The following is an 18134-nucleotide window of genomic DNA, read 5'->3' as shown; positions in this document are numbered from 1 at the left end:
TATGAGCAACTCTATGTTCGAACATGGTGTTTGTTATGGACAGTCCGTGACTAGCACAGAAGTCCAATAACAGAACACCACTCCGGTTCAGATCGGGCAGGCCGTTCCTCCCAATCACCTCCTCCAGGTACCATCATTGTTACCCACGTGAGCGTTGAAGTCTCCCAGAAGAACAATAGAGTCTCCAGGTGGTACCCCTTCCAGGACACCACCCAGAGACTCCAAGAAGGCCGGGTACTCCGAGCTGCTGTTCGGTGCATACGCACAGACAGTCAGAGACCTTCTCCTTGCGACTGCAAGTCGTTCCTCGGGGAGAACTCCAACACAGCAGCGCTCTAGGAGTTTGGTTCCAGAGCCCAGGCTATGTGTGGAGATGAGCCCAACTATTTCTAGTTGGTAACGCTCCACCTCCCACACAACCTCGGGCTCCTTCCCTGCCAGCGAGGTGACGTTCCACCTCCCCAGAGCTAGCCGTGAAAATGTACAGTAGTAAAAATGACAATATTTCCCTTTAAAATGTAGTGAAGTAGAAGTATAAAGTTACATAAATAGAAACACTCAAGTAAAGCACACATATCTCAAAATTGTACAAAAAAAGTACAGTACTTGAGTAATTGTACTTCTTATACATAAATCTAAATCACTGGAGACAATATTGGCAAAACAAGACCAGGAATATCTCTGAGGCCTCTTCTTTACTTTTGCTGTTTCCAAGTTTTGTCAAATAACTAAATTCCAACTCAACACAGAGTGAATTCCTGTTTCCGGTAGCATCTTATATGGCAGTGTTAGAGGAACCTGGCTGTAAGAGTGTGATGCAGTCATGCCTCGGTAGCTTCTGTCCTGCTGTATAGATGTCAGCTGACCCAGCGGAGCAGAGCAGAGAGGGGGTTCAAAGGGAGGTGCATGACTGCAGCCTCATTTGATGTGGATGGCATTTGCACTCCAGTGTGTATTTTAAAAGGTTCTAAGGCCAACTCCTTTAATGTGTGTTTACTTGCCCTTACTCTGCTCGATGGTCGGATCCATCTGTGTACACCCTACAGTGGTTCAACGGCTCAATGTCTCTTTGTTAAGCCCCGTGGTGAAGTAACCCTTTCACACTGATATATGACAGAAATCATTTAATTTCTGAGCTGTTCTAGTGTCTGAAAAGGGCTACTAGTGACCATTAAATTGTGCCGCATGGTATTTACTTTGTCAAAAAAAAAGAATGGAATACAAAGACTTTATTATATATTTTATAACATATTATTTTGCCACGGACTGAATAGAAGAATCACACGCATTAACACTGCATCCACTGCGGAACAATAAGTGCCTAAATAATAGAGACACTTTTCATTATATGAGTGAGTTGTGTAAAGCATATACATAAAGCATTAAAGAGCGTCTCTAAATGGATTGGAGGAGCTGGTTGTGAAACGGTGGGGAGATAAAAATCAATGCTGACTCGCTGAAACTATCCAGCTCCCCTTCACACTGCTTCCTGTCATTAATTCTCCCTCCTCAGACCAAGTAGGTCTGATTTAGACCGTCTGCTCATGTAATTTATGACACGAAAGGCTTTTTTCTTGGGTACGTAGATATACTGGGGCGGGCTGATTCATTGTGTTTGGCTTCCAACAATTCCGAAAATAAGATCATTGAGATAAAATGATTATTTTGCCAGTTTCCCAATAATGCTCTCATTTTGTGTTCGGGTTATAAATCCAGCGCATCGCTTTTCCTTTACAGCGGAGTTACTGACTGGAATTAAATATAGTTAATTTAAATGTTCAATATATATTCTGCTTGTGGCAGTGCACTACAACATATTTGATAACGTATTTGACAACGTATTCTCATTTTTATTGGTCCATTCTATTTTTATCTATAATTTTATATATTGAATAAAATACAATTATTTATTAGCTTTTAGTAGGTTGTGAAAGTACACTTATTTTACAAAATAGTCAATCGTTATTTATTTTTATTTTATAGTTTTATATTATTTAAATGTGTACAACGCCGATTCCATAATAGTTGGGATATCATCTTAAAGATAAATAAAATGTTGATAATGTGATCATCAATTGAAAACTGTCCAAAGACAATATATTTTATGTTGAAGCTGATGAACTTTTTAACTTTTATAAATATACACATTGTCCCAACTGTTTTGGAATTGGGGTTGTTGTATGTATTTATATTTTTGTGTCATGTATTCCTATTTTTAAGTTTATTTATTTATTTATTTGATTTTCAGATAAAAAAAAGTTCAGTCATGTTTCCAAAGTCAATACAGTATATAAATAATTGTGATCCTTTATTGACCAAAATAATCATGATTATGTTTTTTGCCTTAATTGAGCAGCCATAGTTCATACTGCACCTCCTGTAAATGTTATTTGCTGCATATCTCCTCGTGTATATTAAGTTGTAAAACAGATTTTTATTATTTGTCATCTTGCCTCTCCCTCCCTTGTCCGGCCCTCCTCCTCTTCCCTCTCTGTCCTCCTGTTCTTGCACCTCCCCAAACACATTTACTCTCTCTCCTTCATTAGACCCAGAATGTGATGTATGACCTGGTGTCAGAGCTGCAGGAGCGCAGTGAGGAGCTGGACAAGCGCATCGGCACATTGGAGGACAAGCTGGACTCGGTGACGGGCAGCCTGCAGGCGCTGCCCTGCCTCATCTCCCAAGCCATAACCCAGCAGCAGCAGGACTTCCTGGACGGCTTTGTTCACCGCTTTCGGCCCGCCTCACTAGCTTCAGAGCGCTCTGAACGCTCCGAGCGATCCTGGACTTCCACCGCCCGTAGGCGGCGCTCTCCCTCCACAGCACCACACACCTCCTCCGATAGCGGATAACCTTGAGAAACCCTCTGCAATCACCTTCGAGCCCCTCCTCTCCCAACTGGTCCCCTCATTCTGTCCCATCCAAAGTCGTCCCTGTAACCGCTGGCGAGTCCAGGTCTGGACTAATAATGAACCCATATCTTGACCCCTGACCTGATCCTTGCCCTTATTCTCTCCCTCCCGTCCACTCCCCCCTCCCTCCCCACTCAACATCAAATCCAAAAACCAATTCCTCTGTGACTGAGCCTCTCAGCACAGGACTGGATCAGAGCTACTCCAAAAGAACAAAGAAAAGCAAACAAAGACCAGAAAAAACACAAATGCATCCAAAAAAAGAAAAAGAGAAAAAAAAATTTAAAATGACTGAAAAACCGAGATAAAGTAGAGATATGGTTTATGTTTTAGCCATTGTATGGCTGTTCAAGTTAGCTTTTTTGTAAAAGCCCTTGTATAGTTAAAAAAATGACTGAGTTCAGGGTCGCTGGGGTGAGAGCTGGCTATCACACCGGAGAGTCCTTAACCACGAGGGGGGAAGTTGGTCTGTGGAGCCGAGGGCCTCGGCTCACCTGCTGGCCCTCTGAGGCCATGGAGGACATCCGTCCACCCATCCGTCTGTCTATCTGTTTGTCCGGTGAGGAGAGCGAGACAAACCATTGGATTTCCCTTTCAAAAGACTAGTGTCATGGATTCTTTCCCATAGGTGAGGCTGAAAGCCTTAGACGAGGCTGCGAAAGCGCTGACTTCAGGTCAGTGTCTGAAGATGCACTTAAGGGGGAGGGGAAACTGTCACACAAAAGAAGAGCAAAGGGGATGCATATGGCATTACTACTGGGTAGGAAAAATTTACACAGTTGCCAACTTCAAGGTTTCAGCTTCCTTGTTCTTACCAAGGGAAAAATGAGAGCGACTATCTTTTTTAGTTACATATTGACATGTGATTTTTCAGTGCCTGAATGTATAAATAGTAGAGGGTTATTTAATTACTAATTTCAGAGCTTTTTTACAATGTTAACAGTCTGAATACAGCATTGCATTCCTTTTTCAGATACATTCCTCTCCAAAAATTTAAAGAAATGTCTTAATGTAATGCATAACATTGCCTCCATTACACAGCAACTCTAAATGTTTTTGAAAAACCTTTTTTTTTCTTTTCTATTTCTACTAACACCGTGAGAAGTGAAAAAGCTCAGAGAGTAAGCGAAAGTGAGACAGACTGAGAGAATATTTGTAAGTGTGTTTGTCAGAGAACGAGTTCACTTTTAGCTCAATGCTGCACACTCATACACACAACAATGAAATATGTAGTAGTCTACCTTTCTCACCAACACTAATTAGAGCTTCCTGTGGTCTTCAGATAATGGCATGGCTTCAGGTCTGCTGGTATATACGGCCACACAGGCACACATCACTGGTCGAACTGAGAAACCAACCCTGCCCCCTTTGCATGGTTCTGTGCAACAATGATAATGAAACACAATCTTCCTCGGATGGCTTGATGATTTTACATGATTTTGATTTTCTAACTTTTTGTTTGGTTGTTGCCTTTTCTTTCTTTTATTTTTTACTTAGAACATTTTTACTAGGATACCTAGAGTTTTTAGAGTTGCCGAACCTAGAGAGTTGCAGTAATGTGATTCTGTAATGCATTCCCTGTTTAAAAATATGAGGTGAAGAGAAATTAAGAAAGAATACTGAAAGGATACAAATAAAAGTGCTGAAGAAACTTTGATGGATGGGTTCCTCTGCAAATTTGAAAGAATAGTTTTGGGAAATAAGATTATATTTTTTCTAGCAGAGTTTCAGATGAGAAGACTGATTCCACTCTCATTTGTTAGAGTGCTAACAATCTTCTTATCCAACTGAGTAAGAGAGCGAATAAGCCAAAATTTCTAACTGTTGCTTTAGCGTTACAGCGTCAGGCTTCTGTTTTATCTTTTCTAAGACGTTCACTATGATAGGAGGAGGAGTTAGAACATTTTGAATCTCAACGGCATGGTGTATGATGCATCCTAAAGTTGTGATGACTTGTACATTTTTTGATTTGAAGAAAAAGTTATTTTTTGTTTCCAAAGTCCATCTAAAAGGCAGACAAGGAAGTCAGTGGGTTAGTGGGCTAGCATGCTGTCCTACAGTAGTTTGAATGATAGATAATCTGAGTCCCAAAAGGATGTTAGTGCTAAAAAATCATCTTTACAGCCCCCTAAGCTAACAGACAAATAGGAATATTATTATTTGTGCATCTTAATTATTCCGAAGCTGCTTTGGGTTGAATCTGGGTGAAGTCTAAATCCTGTGAGACACTGAGCTCTCCCACAGGCTCTGGACTGGCCAGAGAGCACATTTAAGAACATGTTCAGTTTGCTACGAGTGGAACTTAATCAAGCATGAATATTAGCTTTTTCCTTTCAACTTGAGTTGATGAAGCATGACTCTTTACTGCCCCCACCTCTCGCCACTTCCCGTACAGTGCTACACTCCACCCTTCCAGTGCGAAGGGATCTATCACGCCATTACAGTCTCTGTTTCAATCAGTGTCGTCCACAGCGTCAGGACGGCTAATGGAAGACTATCTGCTTGATTGCCACCTTACCTGCCTTTTCATATCTAAGGTTTCCACCTCTTCATTACAGCGAGGGTTTAGCCTGGCGTTTGTCATCTGTCATCATTAAGAACATCAGTCCTCCAACACACAAAGAGGCTTCCCAAACGGCCCGCAGCGAGTGGTTTGAATGAAGAAGAAATACAAAGAAAGGAAGGAGCGAGGGAACCCCCGGGTCATGTTCCATGTTGCACTCAGTGTGTAATATTCAGTCATAGATGCGTCATAGATGTGGAGTGTTTTCCCCAGAGAGATGTGAGGGAGCTGGTGTTAAGGACTTCATCCTTTATCAGGCGACAGGAAAGAGGGAGAGAGTAGATTAGGGGGGAAAAAGAAGAAGATGAGAGCAATAGTTCATTTGTGAAGAGCAAGAGTGGGTGTCCTGTAAATATGACCTCATTGTAGATGTCGCCAAGTAAACGGGACGAATGGTGAACCGCAGGGGTGAAGGTAGCTGGGTGCAGTGCAGCATCTTGCAGGTATGCAGTAGAAAAACATTTAGAAAGGATACAATTCTGTCAAATTAAGGATAACATTTAATTAATTTCGTTTTTTGTTTTTTTTACTGCTGATGGAGGTATAATCAGGTTCTGTTTTTACCCTGTTGTAAACAGTTTGTTTTCCTCTTTATCCTGTCACCAACAAAGTCCTGCCAAAACACCATTCCAATATTTAATAGTGACCCAATTTTCTCCGCCAGAAAATAAAAAAAGTATTTTGTAGTTGAAGTGAGGGACATTCATGATGTTATTCTGATGATGGTAGATGAGTCAAAGTGATAAACGCATCCCAGAGTCTTTTATTATCCTGAAAAAGTAGGCTTTTCCTCATAGAGCAGGAATCAGAACACACTTCTACTGAACAATACCAGAGTGAAAAAATCCCCAAAAGTGAAGAAATGTAACCCAATCATTGTTCTGTGTACACTGCCACATGATGCATAATGTACGTAGTAGCACTGGAATAAATCAACTTTTAATGGATGGCAAATGGGTTTAACATGTTCTCTGTATACTGTTCGCTGTTCCTTCATTTTGCAGGTGAACTTTTGTCCTAGCAAGGAGAGACACCAAGGTCAAACCATTAAAGACTATCTTCAGCTATGATCATCACTCTCTTCTTCTTTCTGGCAGCTAGTAGATGAACCTTTAATATGAAACAATTTCTTAGGCTTTGTTTTCCATTAAAGGTGCAGTGTGTAAGATATGGCCAGTTAAAACTTTCTAAAAAATGAAGCAAGATTATCAACAGAATGTGAAGAAGTTTTGACGTCAGGTCAAAGACTATGGAAGTAAATCTGTGTCATCAGAGTTTGAAATAAAAAAGATGTTGAATTTCTAGCACTGAATATTTATGCATTGAAATTATGTGTCTGAAAGTTTTTTAACATTAAAATTAAACTGCAAAAAATTCAACCGCAAAAAAATTCAACTCATTTTTTGAGATTTAATTTTTTGCGGTTTAATTTTTTGTGGTTTAATTTTTGCGGTTGAATTTTCTGAGGTTGAATTTTTAAAGCTAAAAAACATTCAGATGCATAATTTCAATGCAAAAATATTCAGTGCTAGAAATTCAACGTCTTTTTTTATTTCAAACTCCGATGACACAGATTTACTTCCATAAAAGACAGCTATGTATTGTGTTGTGTAGCTTTTCCTGTCTTGTTTTACCACTTGTCACAGTAGCATCCAGTCTGTCCTCAGGACCCCACACGCGGCTCCACATCCGCCTGTGTATTTTCTCTGCTGGGCTGTTAGTCTCTGTGCGCTCCACTGAGCAAGTAATCACTCTCATCCCTCACAACACACTCTACGTCCCTTGAACGACTGTGAGTTCGGATTGAGGTCCTAATTTTAGTTTCAAATGTTTGCTCTATATTTTTGAGCACATTGCAATGTTTATTGAGTGTTGAATTGTAATATTGCATCTTAAACAGTTATAAATAAATAAATACACAGGTATGAGACTTAGCTGTGGGGCTGAAGCTATTAAATATAAAACTAAAACTTCAAAAGAGCTTCCACACACTCAAATCTTTGCAAAGATCATTTTAACTTGCAAGCTGTTCAGTCAGAGACATTCATAAAGGCAAGAAGAAGACCTGTATGTGTGTTCAGATGCACTTTTGATTGACTTTTACAATCTTGAACAGTGTCATTGCTGCAATTAGTTATTCATGTTCATCATTCTTGCACAAGGTGAAATTCTGCCCCCTATTTTGCTACAAGTGGCCAAAAATTACACAGTGTCCCTTTAAAATTAACAAAATAACGGTTCAAAACCCTGCCATGCACGACCTCTAATCTGAAACTTCTTCACACACTGTCTACCCCAAAGGAAAAGGGAACTGGCAGCAGCTTAAAGCCAATTGTGACAGTGAAAGGTGAGTTGGCACATGTGTTGACAGATACAGACATTGCGCGGCTCTTACTGAAAAACTGCTAGGCAGGGACATCCTAAAACATGATTACAGGAGGATGTATTGACATAAACATAAACATCGCTCCAGAGGACACACAGCTGCTGAGGCGCTGTTCCAAGGTGAACTATGAGCTGTACACAACACACACACACACACACACACTGCCATTAATGTTCAAATAACAAGCTACTATTCATGTCCACATGCACAAACAAGGCCCAGCCTGGTTAATTACAGCCAAATCAGGAGGGACTTGGCAGCAGAATGATATCCCGCAAGAATGGCCGAGTCAGTCACCCTGTAGTTGTTGCTATCCAACCCCAAAGACATGCAGCAGTGGAAACACAGCTCCTCTGCTCCTCATCTCTCCCATAGGAGCACAGCATCACTGCATGAAATATTGGGCCTTATGGAGGAAGTGATTTATGAACAAATGTCCCCTTATTTTTGTCCCTTTACACAATTGTTTTTATTGTGTCAGTAGATTTTTGGGGATTTACAAAAGGTGTCTTATTGTTGCTTTTCTATGAAGAAAGAAGTCTTACCAATATAAGAAAAACACATCTCATCTTCACAGTCTTTCGGATTGTTTGTCCAATGCAACACATGGCAATACAAGTAAATTTGAGGAAAATGGGAAAACCAAATTTAAAAAAAAAATACAGCATAGGATATTAAGTGCTATAGCTGGGTTCATTATTTCCCTGTGACACTAGTATTGATGCTCTAATTTATTAACAATATGTTGATTTCTTTACTGTTGAAGTTCTTCTTCTTCTAGTTTTTTTGATGGCATTGCTACAATTTTCTGGTATGTACCAAAATATTTGCACGTCACAACACATTTATGTTTTTAAACACGTTAGTAATGTTGTGTTTTTGTGGGAATAACTGATTTTGGGGTCACAAAGTGGTGTAGAGGTTAGCACTCTCGCCTCTTGCGGCTCTTCTGTGTGGAGTTTGCATGTTCTCCTCGTGTCAGCGTGGGTTCAAACCGGGTACTCCGGCTTCCTCCCACAGTCCAAAAACATGCACTTAGGTTTAATTGGTGACTCTAAATTGCCCGTAGGAGTGAATGAGAGTGTGGTTGTCTGTCTCTATGTGTCAGCCCTGTGATAGTCTGATGACCTGTCCAGTGTACCCCGCCTCTCGCCCAATGTTAACTGGGATCGGCTCCAGCCCCCCACGACCTGAGTGCGGATAAGCAGTTAAGGAAAATGAATGAAAGAATAATTTGGATGGTTCATCATTTGCTCCATGGGGTCCATTGTATTTATCATTTGATATATGATATTGTGAATAATGTGTGATTTCAAACATATATCAGAATCGTGTTTTATAGTGCAAGCTAAAATGAAAAATGTTGTCAATTACAACCGACTTAGCCACAGATATCCAGCTACTTTAATGTCCTGAACAGGTCAGCTTGCCTTTTTCCTTCTGTAACAATGTCAGTCTCTTAATGAGCACAGTTAAGTCACCCAGCTGCTCCTTACTCTTGTATTTAAGTGTGAAAGACAAGAAAAGAGGCATCAAATTACCAGAGATCTCCCCTAGAGGGTACTGAAGTCTATCGTGAGGAAAGAGGAGAAGGAAGCAGGTTGCAGAGGAATGAAGATGACCCTCGGAGTGGCGGAGAAGGACGGGGGAGGAATCAGCTTGCAGGGGGTTGAGGATCATCCCAGAGTGTGAAAGGGTCCTTCAGGGACAGCTTGTGGCAGGCAGGGGAAGTTATTTATTGAATTTATTACAGGCCCCACTTTTCTCCCTGTCTGCCCCGGGAGCTAATAGCTAGCAGCTGCATTATGCTTAATGCCCTCCCTATCACTTACAGCTAACGTGGTTTGGCATACACTTGGGGAAATCAGAGAGAATAGGAGTATTGATTTTGGTTTTTGGCCTTTTTTTAATACACAGTGCTGGAGTGGTGGAGAGTGGGTGTGAAGGGCCTTTTCATTCCAACAAATGTTTTTTTGAGTGTCATTTATTTCAGCATCAATCATTTCTCTCTCTATCTTTCTCTTTCCATCTGTACCTATCTGTATCTCTCCCTCCGCTGCACGTTTCCCTCTCGGAGGCAGAATGAACTGATACAAATGAGGTTGTCTGTTGGAGGCTGCCGTATCTTTTCTACTTCATTTAGCTCTGCAGGAAGAAAAGAGCCTTTTTCTGAGCCCTCAAGCCATGTGTCAGGACTTCAAGCATGAAAGTGCACATGTATGTGTCTGCAGTGTGTATATGCCTGTGTACACTGAGATACACACACACACGCACACATAATGTATACATGTAGCTTCCCATTTGTCCTCCACTTGACAGAATCATTCCAGCCAAGGCTAGAAACTCAGATCTATGATCACATCTCACATCACTCACAAGAGCAGTACTGTTTTTATCAGTTATAAAGATTAACTCTCTCTACAGCCACCAACACTTACATCACTCACTACGGCCTCATCTGTTAATGCTTGATCACCCAGTACATCACTATTTAACGACGCACTCAAAGTCAGGCCACTGATCGATGCCTTTGACCCTTTTGAAAGAATTGTTTAAGATATTTCCTGCCATCGCACCACATACAGTGTGAGCAGAAGCAAAACTGCACTGTAAAATGTTAAAAATGCATGGAGGTCAATGGGAAAATTACATTACAGGCAAGACAAAAGTAAGTTGTCCCAAATCCACTAAAGAAAATTAAAGTGCTGGAGAGAAATTAATCAGAGGAACAAGTTGGAAGAGCTTCAATGAAATATATCTAAATGACAAAAGGATAATGACAATTTCCTCTTCCATTATCGAAATTTGTCTGGAACTTAAGGAATAGTTCATCTTTTTTTAGCCTTTTTCTTTTAAGTGACACATGAAGCCAACTTCATGTTCAAGCCAACCATGTAAAATATTACTTGGCTTTTCTGCATCTATGAGCCAACAGAGCATTAGAGATGTCCAGCTACATCTGGTTTAGCGATTCACTTACTTGAATATGAATAAAATTATTAAATCCTGCGGCTCATTAATACGGTTTAAACTTTTTTAATGCCTTACCAATAGGTTTTTTGCCCTAAACCTAGGTCAGTGGTTTTACACCATAAATCCACAATAACTGCAGCCTTTTTAACAACCGTGAACTGTACTTGTGTGCTATTTTTAGAGCCTGCCGTGAAACGCGAGCCGCGATACGTACCTACGTGTCAAAATGGGCGATACTGACACACAACCTCTTCTGTCGTTTAGGTTGGAGAACTTTTTGTGTTTCCAGTCTTTATGCTAAGCTAAGCTAACTTTCTCTCGATTATAGTTTCATATTTACCATAAAAAACATTTACAGTTACTCACTTATTTTCTTAATCTATCTTTTTATAATTTTACATTTGATAACAGGTATGCAAATATTTGTACGAAATGTAGTTTAAAAAAAAAAGATTTCACATATGGTCAGTGCTCCATATTCATGCTTCACAGGACAGTGAGACCTGTATGTATTAATAACACTATTAAATACATCAAACTACATGTCAGACCTTTGCTTTATACACACTTCCAATACATGACTTTCACATTGTTCTGCATATTATTTGCAGCTGAGCAGGCACCTGCACCGTCAGTAGAGGACATGCATGGAAACAACAGATGAGGTAGCCCGGGGCCAAGGCCACTGGTGGGACTCGCTACTCACTTGAGAAAGTGGGTTGCATTATGTGTTTACTGTACTGTATTGGCTACGAGTGCTGCAGTGAGTGAGAGTGTGTGTCAGAGAGATAGAGGGTGGAGGGGGGGGGGGGGGGGGGGTCACTACAGATGTCCTTGCCTTGAGCTCTCTCTACATGAAAATCCACACTGCTCGGAAAGAATAGCTGGCACAGAGTGACGTCACGTTACACAGCAGGAGTCAGACACAGAGGGTTAAATCTTAATGAAGAGAAGATTCATTGCTAAAGGGGAATGTTGCAGAGAGACGGACTGGATACTGATTAGATTAAAATAACCACCTGCACTTGAATCATTATAATATGTTAAAATCAGTGTGCATTTTGTACTATTCTTTACACATTGCTAAAGAAACACGATCAAAACATACTAGAACATAGATGTCAGTTGATGTTCACAGTGTTTCATGCAATTTAATGCAACAGAGTGAGAAAGAGGGACACAGAACCTACTCAGTGAGGAAGAGAGAGAGAGAGACTGGTGGTGAAGCGTCTACGTGAGAAGCACAGGATCTTGCTGCCCTCTAGTGCCAAACACTCCCCTCCGTGGCGGCAGCACAATGTGACACAGCTGAGAAGAGAATGAATTATTCATAAAAGACGGGATGATAAAGCAGTATTTCACAGATCTTAGATATGAGATGTAATTGATATCACAGGGCTGATATCAAACACATGCTTGTCTCTAAAAATAAGTGTAATCTTGTGGACAAGCCACTGTTTTTGATAGTTTAAAGAGATAGCTGTAATACTTTCAGTGTTACAAGACACTGCTAGGCTTTTATATGTACAGAGTAGCAGTATTAAAGAACGGATTATCAACTTTTTACCCTTTGTTTAATCAAAAAAGTGCAGATGATTTAGACTACAAGTAGTCTAAATGGCCATCCAGGCTCTTTCAAAGCACCTGTTGTGGGTTACATGCATGCTCACCACCTCCTCTCGTCAGTTTTATGAATGTCAACAGTCTCTCTCTCTCCCCCACAGATTAACCCAGCAGTGCCAGTCAGCACCAGCACAGGGGCGGTTCAGGTTTAATGTTTAAGCTTTTACTCCCCCCTCAGCTCTCCACACACACATTAGCCAATCGGCCTGCGTGTGTGGAACTGAGCGTCTAACACTCAGAGTGAGTCACCTGAGAGACTGAAGAGGGCGAGCTGAGTGGGCCCGGTGGACACGGTGGACATTTTACTGCAGGTATCAGTTCCTGTTTCCTTACAAACTAGCCGATCAAAGTCCAACAGCGTGACCGGAGACGATCTGGGGTCAAACGGGTAAGAAAAGTAGTTTTGAGGTATTTCTTTGTTGTCAGAAAGACAAACATGATTTGTGTTATTGATGTGTTTCCACTTTGTGACAGTTTCCTGACTGTGTGTTAGGAGCTGGCAGCAGCAGCTTGATGTGAGTCACAGCTCAGCTTAAACTCCTCTGTTATTAGTTGAGTCTGAGCTGCACCGTAGTCCTGTTGTGGTCCCTCTCTGAGCTGTTTGCTGCTGTAGCAGAGTGTGTGGTGTTGACTGCTGTCAGCCCACACTATTTTTTTCCTATTAATTTTCATCCAATATGAAAATCTATTAGCAGACTATAAATACTTACTTGAGCTTTGTAGGAGAGACCTGGCACAATTTTACTTATTATATTCCTTCATAACTCACAGAACATTTGTAATACACAAGTGATCTTTTGATATAAGATAAATATAAATGTGCCCTGATATTGAATAATATATTTAATATATATATACAGTTCAGGCCAAAAGTTTGGACACACACCTTCTCATTCAATGCGTTTTTCTTTATTTTCATGACTATTTACATTGTAGATTCTCACTGAAGGCATCAAAACTATGAATGAACACATATTGAATTATGTACTTAACAAAAAAAGTGTGAAATAACTGAAAACATGTCTTGTATTTTAGATTCCTCAAAGTAGCCACCCTTTGCTTACTAGAATATAAGACATGTTTTCAGTTATTTCACTTTTGTTAAGTACATAATTCCACGTGTTCATTAATAGTTTTGATGAATTTACAATGTCAATAGTAATGAAAATAAAGGAAACGCATTGAATGAGAAGGTGTGTCCAAACTTTTGGCCTGTACTGTATATATATATATATATATATATATATGTATATATATATATATATATATATATATATATATATGTATATATATATATATATATATATATATATATATATACAGGTGCATCTCAATAAATTAGAAATATATATTTTATATATATAATACTAGTTAGAATATCATAGAAAGTTTATTTATGTCAGTAATTCATTTAAAAAAAAGTGGAAATAACACATTTTATAGATCCATTACACACAGAATGAAACATTTATTTAATTTCTTCTAATTATAATGATTATGGCTTACATTTAATGAAGACCTAAATTTCAGTGTCTCAAAAAAAATTAAATTTCAAAAGACCAATTTTAAAGTATAATACATAAGTATGTTTAATATGGAAATTTTGGCCTCTGAAAAGTATGTCCATCTATATGACTCAATACTTGGTTGGGGCTATTTGACTTGAACCACTGGAAATGGACTGTTCCATCATATTCTAATATATTGAGATGCACCTGTATATATTCTTTATTTAACCAGGTAAAAGCTTCATTGAGATTAAAAAATCTCTTTGTCAAGAGAGATTTGGACAAGAAGGCAGCATAAAAAAGACTTACAACATTAAACACAGTTATCACTGACAATAAATACAAATACAGCCATCACAACAACAGTGAGCATCAGTAGCCAACAAATATAAAGTTGGAATAAAATATATATTTTTTACATTAAATGATTGTGACAATGTGATTTATTCTTGACAGATGTGTACATCTTCTCAAAACTTTATTAATCAATCTCTCAAACATATCACAATGAAAATAAAAAACACAATTAACAGAGGATTGTGTCTGAAAACAAAATGATTCCAACTTTACGGGTGACCATGTAATAGGTATTTTCACAAATAAGGACAAGACTGTAATATTATATTTAATGCAAGAAGTCAGAGTGTTAATAATAATTCCCTCTGGTCTCTCAGTGAACATAAAATCAGCATTATTTTCTGTCAAAATCTCACTGCATTACCGTGTAATGATAATGTAAGCTTGACAAAAAGGAAGTGGCCTTTATTACTTTATGTATTGGGTTTATACAAGCCAATCAAGTTAAAAAATGTAATAATACATTTTAACTTTTATATAGAATAAATGCTAGTTGTACGTCACAGTGACAACTTTTAGGCCCCATGTACACCTGCGTACTAACATTTGATCTGCATTTACAGCTGGCATTTTCTTATGGAGATAACACACAGGATACAGATATATGCCAGGTGTAAACAGGGTGATTCAGATGCTCCTCACATGGTCTGGTTGCCGAAGTTTGCAAAGTTGTTCTTCCAACTTGGATTTGTTCATGAACTTTAAATCATTATGTGGAAGGTGTGTTGTATTTTATTGCTCAGGGAAGTTATTGCTTAGAAAAAGGTGTAGTCAGGATTTCGCAATCATGTCTCATTTTTACATACAACCTATAAGTTCATGGAAGTCTTGTTAAAATCATCACATGTGAGCTACTGGGGTACCTAATTATACATTTTACAGCATCTAATTACGGCATATATGCTTATATGCTTATTATACATAACTAATAATTTATTTTTCCCCCCACAGTTTTTCCCTCTCCATGCCTCATAAGTACTTCGGATCATTTCTTTCTCAATGAATCACAAAAATCAGCCCGCAGCATGAAAAGCTGGAGCAGGAACTTCAAGAGACAAGAGCCTGAAAGTGTGATCGGGTCCTCCTCGAGCAAGAGGAACTCCATTAGTGAACCACCAGTGCCTGTGTGGGTTACTCACACACCCACACCAGATAATATCACAGATGATGGTGATACTACCTCCACGGGGCGCACATCCAGCACTCCACCGTACGCAGAGAAGGAGGACAAATCAGGGAGCATGAAGGACAGACTGAAATCCCTCATCCCTCCGTCGTGGGGGGGGCTGATCCATAAATGGACAAAGGAAAGTGACAGTCTTAATGGCTCTGAAGCCAGCACCAGCAGGATCCAGATCCTTCCTAATGGGACCAGGGTGAGCCCTCCTGTGAGTCCCCTGCTGGAGCGCAAGAACTGGGGCGATTCACTTGGCAACTCCAGCCACAACTCCCATAAGCCTTTGTTAAGGGAGAGTCCCTGTGAAGACCTGTTCCACGAGGGCCCACGAGAGGAGTCTCTTCTCACGAGTATCCACCCTGCAGAGTACTACGCTGAGAAACTGGAGGTCTACAACCAGAAGTACTCTTATTTGAAGTCCTGGCCAGGGTTGCTCAGACTTCTTGCTGGACTTCAGCTCCTGTTTGGGGGCATGGTCATAGCCTGCGTCATCGCCTACATCCAGAAAGACAGCGAGTGGTCCAACAGCTACGGACTCTATAACGGTGTTTACAACAATGGGCAGGGCCTGTCTGGGTACAGCTACCGAGGCCCTATGACTCCCTTCATCCTGGCAGTGGCTGGAGTCTGCTGGATTGTGACTCTGGCTCTCTTGGTGATGGGAATGACGATGTATTACCGCACCATCCTCCTCGACGCCCCCTGGTGGCCTCTGACGGAGGCCTTCATCAATGTGGCACTGTTCCTGCTCTACATGGCGGCAGGGATCGTCTACCTGAACGACTTGAACCGCGGGGGGCTGTGCTACATGACGATCGGCATTAACCCCATCATGGCCAATCTGTGTCGGGTGGACGGGGGCCAGATGGCGGGAACGGCATTCATCTTCATCAACATGGTCATGTATCTGGGAAGCTTCGTGGTGTGTCTGAAGATGTGGAGGCATGAGGCCGCACGCAGGGAGAGGGAGCACTTTGAGAAAAACACACAGGTCATTATCCTATGGAGATTTTATATAATCACTCATTCTCATAAAAAGACTTCAATCTTATTCAAGAGTTGATTTTATGCTCATGGATTTAGTATAGAAGTATAATTAAACTGACAGGTATGATTATCTGAGTTACTTAACCATAGTAGGGATGGGAATAATTAATCAGTTTATAATCGATTAATGAATTTGAAAAGAATTTGGTTGATCACGTGGAACTTCTAATTGATCTGTGTATTTTTTAATTTTAATTTTATCTCTGACTTTATCAGTACTTGTAAAAAAGCCAACAAGCGGAGAGTTAAGTTGGATAAAGCTACAGTTTGCAAACTGAAAGTTGCAATAACAATTATAAAACACACAGAAATACAAGAGTATTAATTTGAGCAAAACTAGCTTACTGTATCAAACCTTACCTTGCCATCTTTACAGTTTAATCTCACTTGAATTAGTTTTATGATCGTCAGAAAGTCTCTTTTTGTCCTTTCAAAATAAAAGCATCCATTATCAAAACAGACTTCTGCATAGTACCGTATATATATATATATATATATATATATATATATACATATATATATAAAAAAAATCTGGACTATCCCTTTAAATAAACTATATAATGCCCATACAAAACATGCAACTTCCAATTTAAAGTGCTCACAGGTTTTGTGTCACTTTATCCCCTTTGTTGTGTGACTCCTTTTACTCGCTACTCCTTTTGCCATATTTTGGTGTCATTTTTTTTATTTTATTAAGGACAACAGGAAGGGATATTATTACTAGTTGCAAATGAGCCAACAACAGTTCCACCAGTGTCAGATCAAATCCAATGAATTTTAAAGTCAGCCAAGATAATCCTCAGTGAGCATGCCATTTGTCAGTATTGATATATCAGCCTTTTCAGCTGGCAGTCGACCAGGATCCGTCCTGAAGCTGTAAACTGTGTTTTTTCTTAACTTTATTGACCATGCAGTCCTCTCTCAATAAATGTGCCAGAAACAGATCATTTAAAGGTGAAGAAGACATTCCTGTTCTGCTACGGTATGTGTAAAATGATGGGAAAAATCTCACCAAGCAGACCTGTGACTTCTTGTCAGGGTTAAGCAGGAAAATAAAGGGTGAGGTGTCAATGATAGTACAGATACAGAGTATTGGAACAAAGCTGCTATTGTCTGTGTCTTTGGTATATGTGGGATGTTGACTTTTGAATGGACCGCAAACGATAAATGCATACACAGTACTGAGCAGATAACTGATAAAAGCTGATAACGTAGCAATATCACTACGTTAAGGCTATGCAATTTTTTCAGTGGCGGGTTCACAGCCATGCTAGTAGCTACTTGAAGCTGCAGGCACAAGCCAATGTGTCCACAGTGACAATGCTAACACGAATTGATTAGCAGGAAGCTAATGTTTACTGTTGCTACGTCAAATCTGGATTCCACATAGCTAGTATACTGTGGTGGAGGAAGTATTCAGATCCTTGACTTAAGTAAAGGATTAACTAATACCACACTGCAGAATGACTCCACTACAAGTAAAGGTCCTGCATCCATAACTTACCTCAGTAAAAGTACAAAAGTATCAGCATCAAAATGTCGTTTATGTATCAAAAGTAAAAGTACATGTTATGCAGAATGGCCCCAC

At 39.8% G+C, this 18134-nt stretch overlaps 2 protein-coding genes across 2 annotated transcripts in view; both read left to right on the top strand.

Annotated features, from left to right (window-relative positions):
- The window catches only part of kcnn1a (potassium intermediate/small conductance calcium-activated channel, subfamily N, member 1a), a 108535-nt gene extending 101990 nt beyond the window's left edge, over positions 1-6545 (top strand). Inside the window, exon 9 of the mRNA XM_059344208.1 lies at positions 2547-6545. Coding sequence (XP_059200191.1) covers positions 2547-2852 — 306 coding nt within the window. The 3' untranslated portion in view covers positions 2853-6545. The remainder of the gene's footprint in view (positions 1-2546) is intronic.
- Positions 6546-12665: 6120 nt separating this feature from the next.
- LOC131979967 (uncharacterized) overlaps positions 12666-18134 on the top strand; it is a 30580-nt gene continuing 25111 nt past the window's right edge. Inside the window, exons 1-2 of the mRNA XM_059344056.1 lie at positions 12666-12845; positions 15274-16490. Coding sequence (XP_059200039.1) covers positions 15348-16490 — 1143 coding nt within the window. The 5' untranslated portion in view covers positions 12666-12845; positions 15274-15347. The remainder of the gene's footprint in view (positions 12846-15273; positions 16491-18134) is intronic.

The sequence above is a fragment of the Centropristis striata genome, chromosome 11, assembly GCF_030273125.1.
Source record: "Centropristis striata isolate RG_2023a ecotype Rhode Island chromosome 11, C.striata_1.0, whole genome shotgun sequence".
Classification (NCBI taxonomy): Eukaryota; Metazoa; Chordata; class Actinopteri; order Perciformes; family Serranidae; genus Centropristis; species Centropristis striata.
The sequence above is the reverse complement of the archived record's forward strand: the minus strand, read 5'-3'. Positions and strand labels throughout refer to the sequence as shown.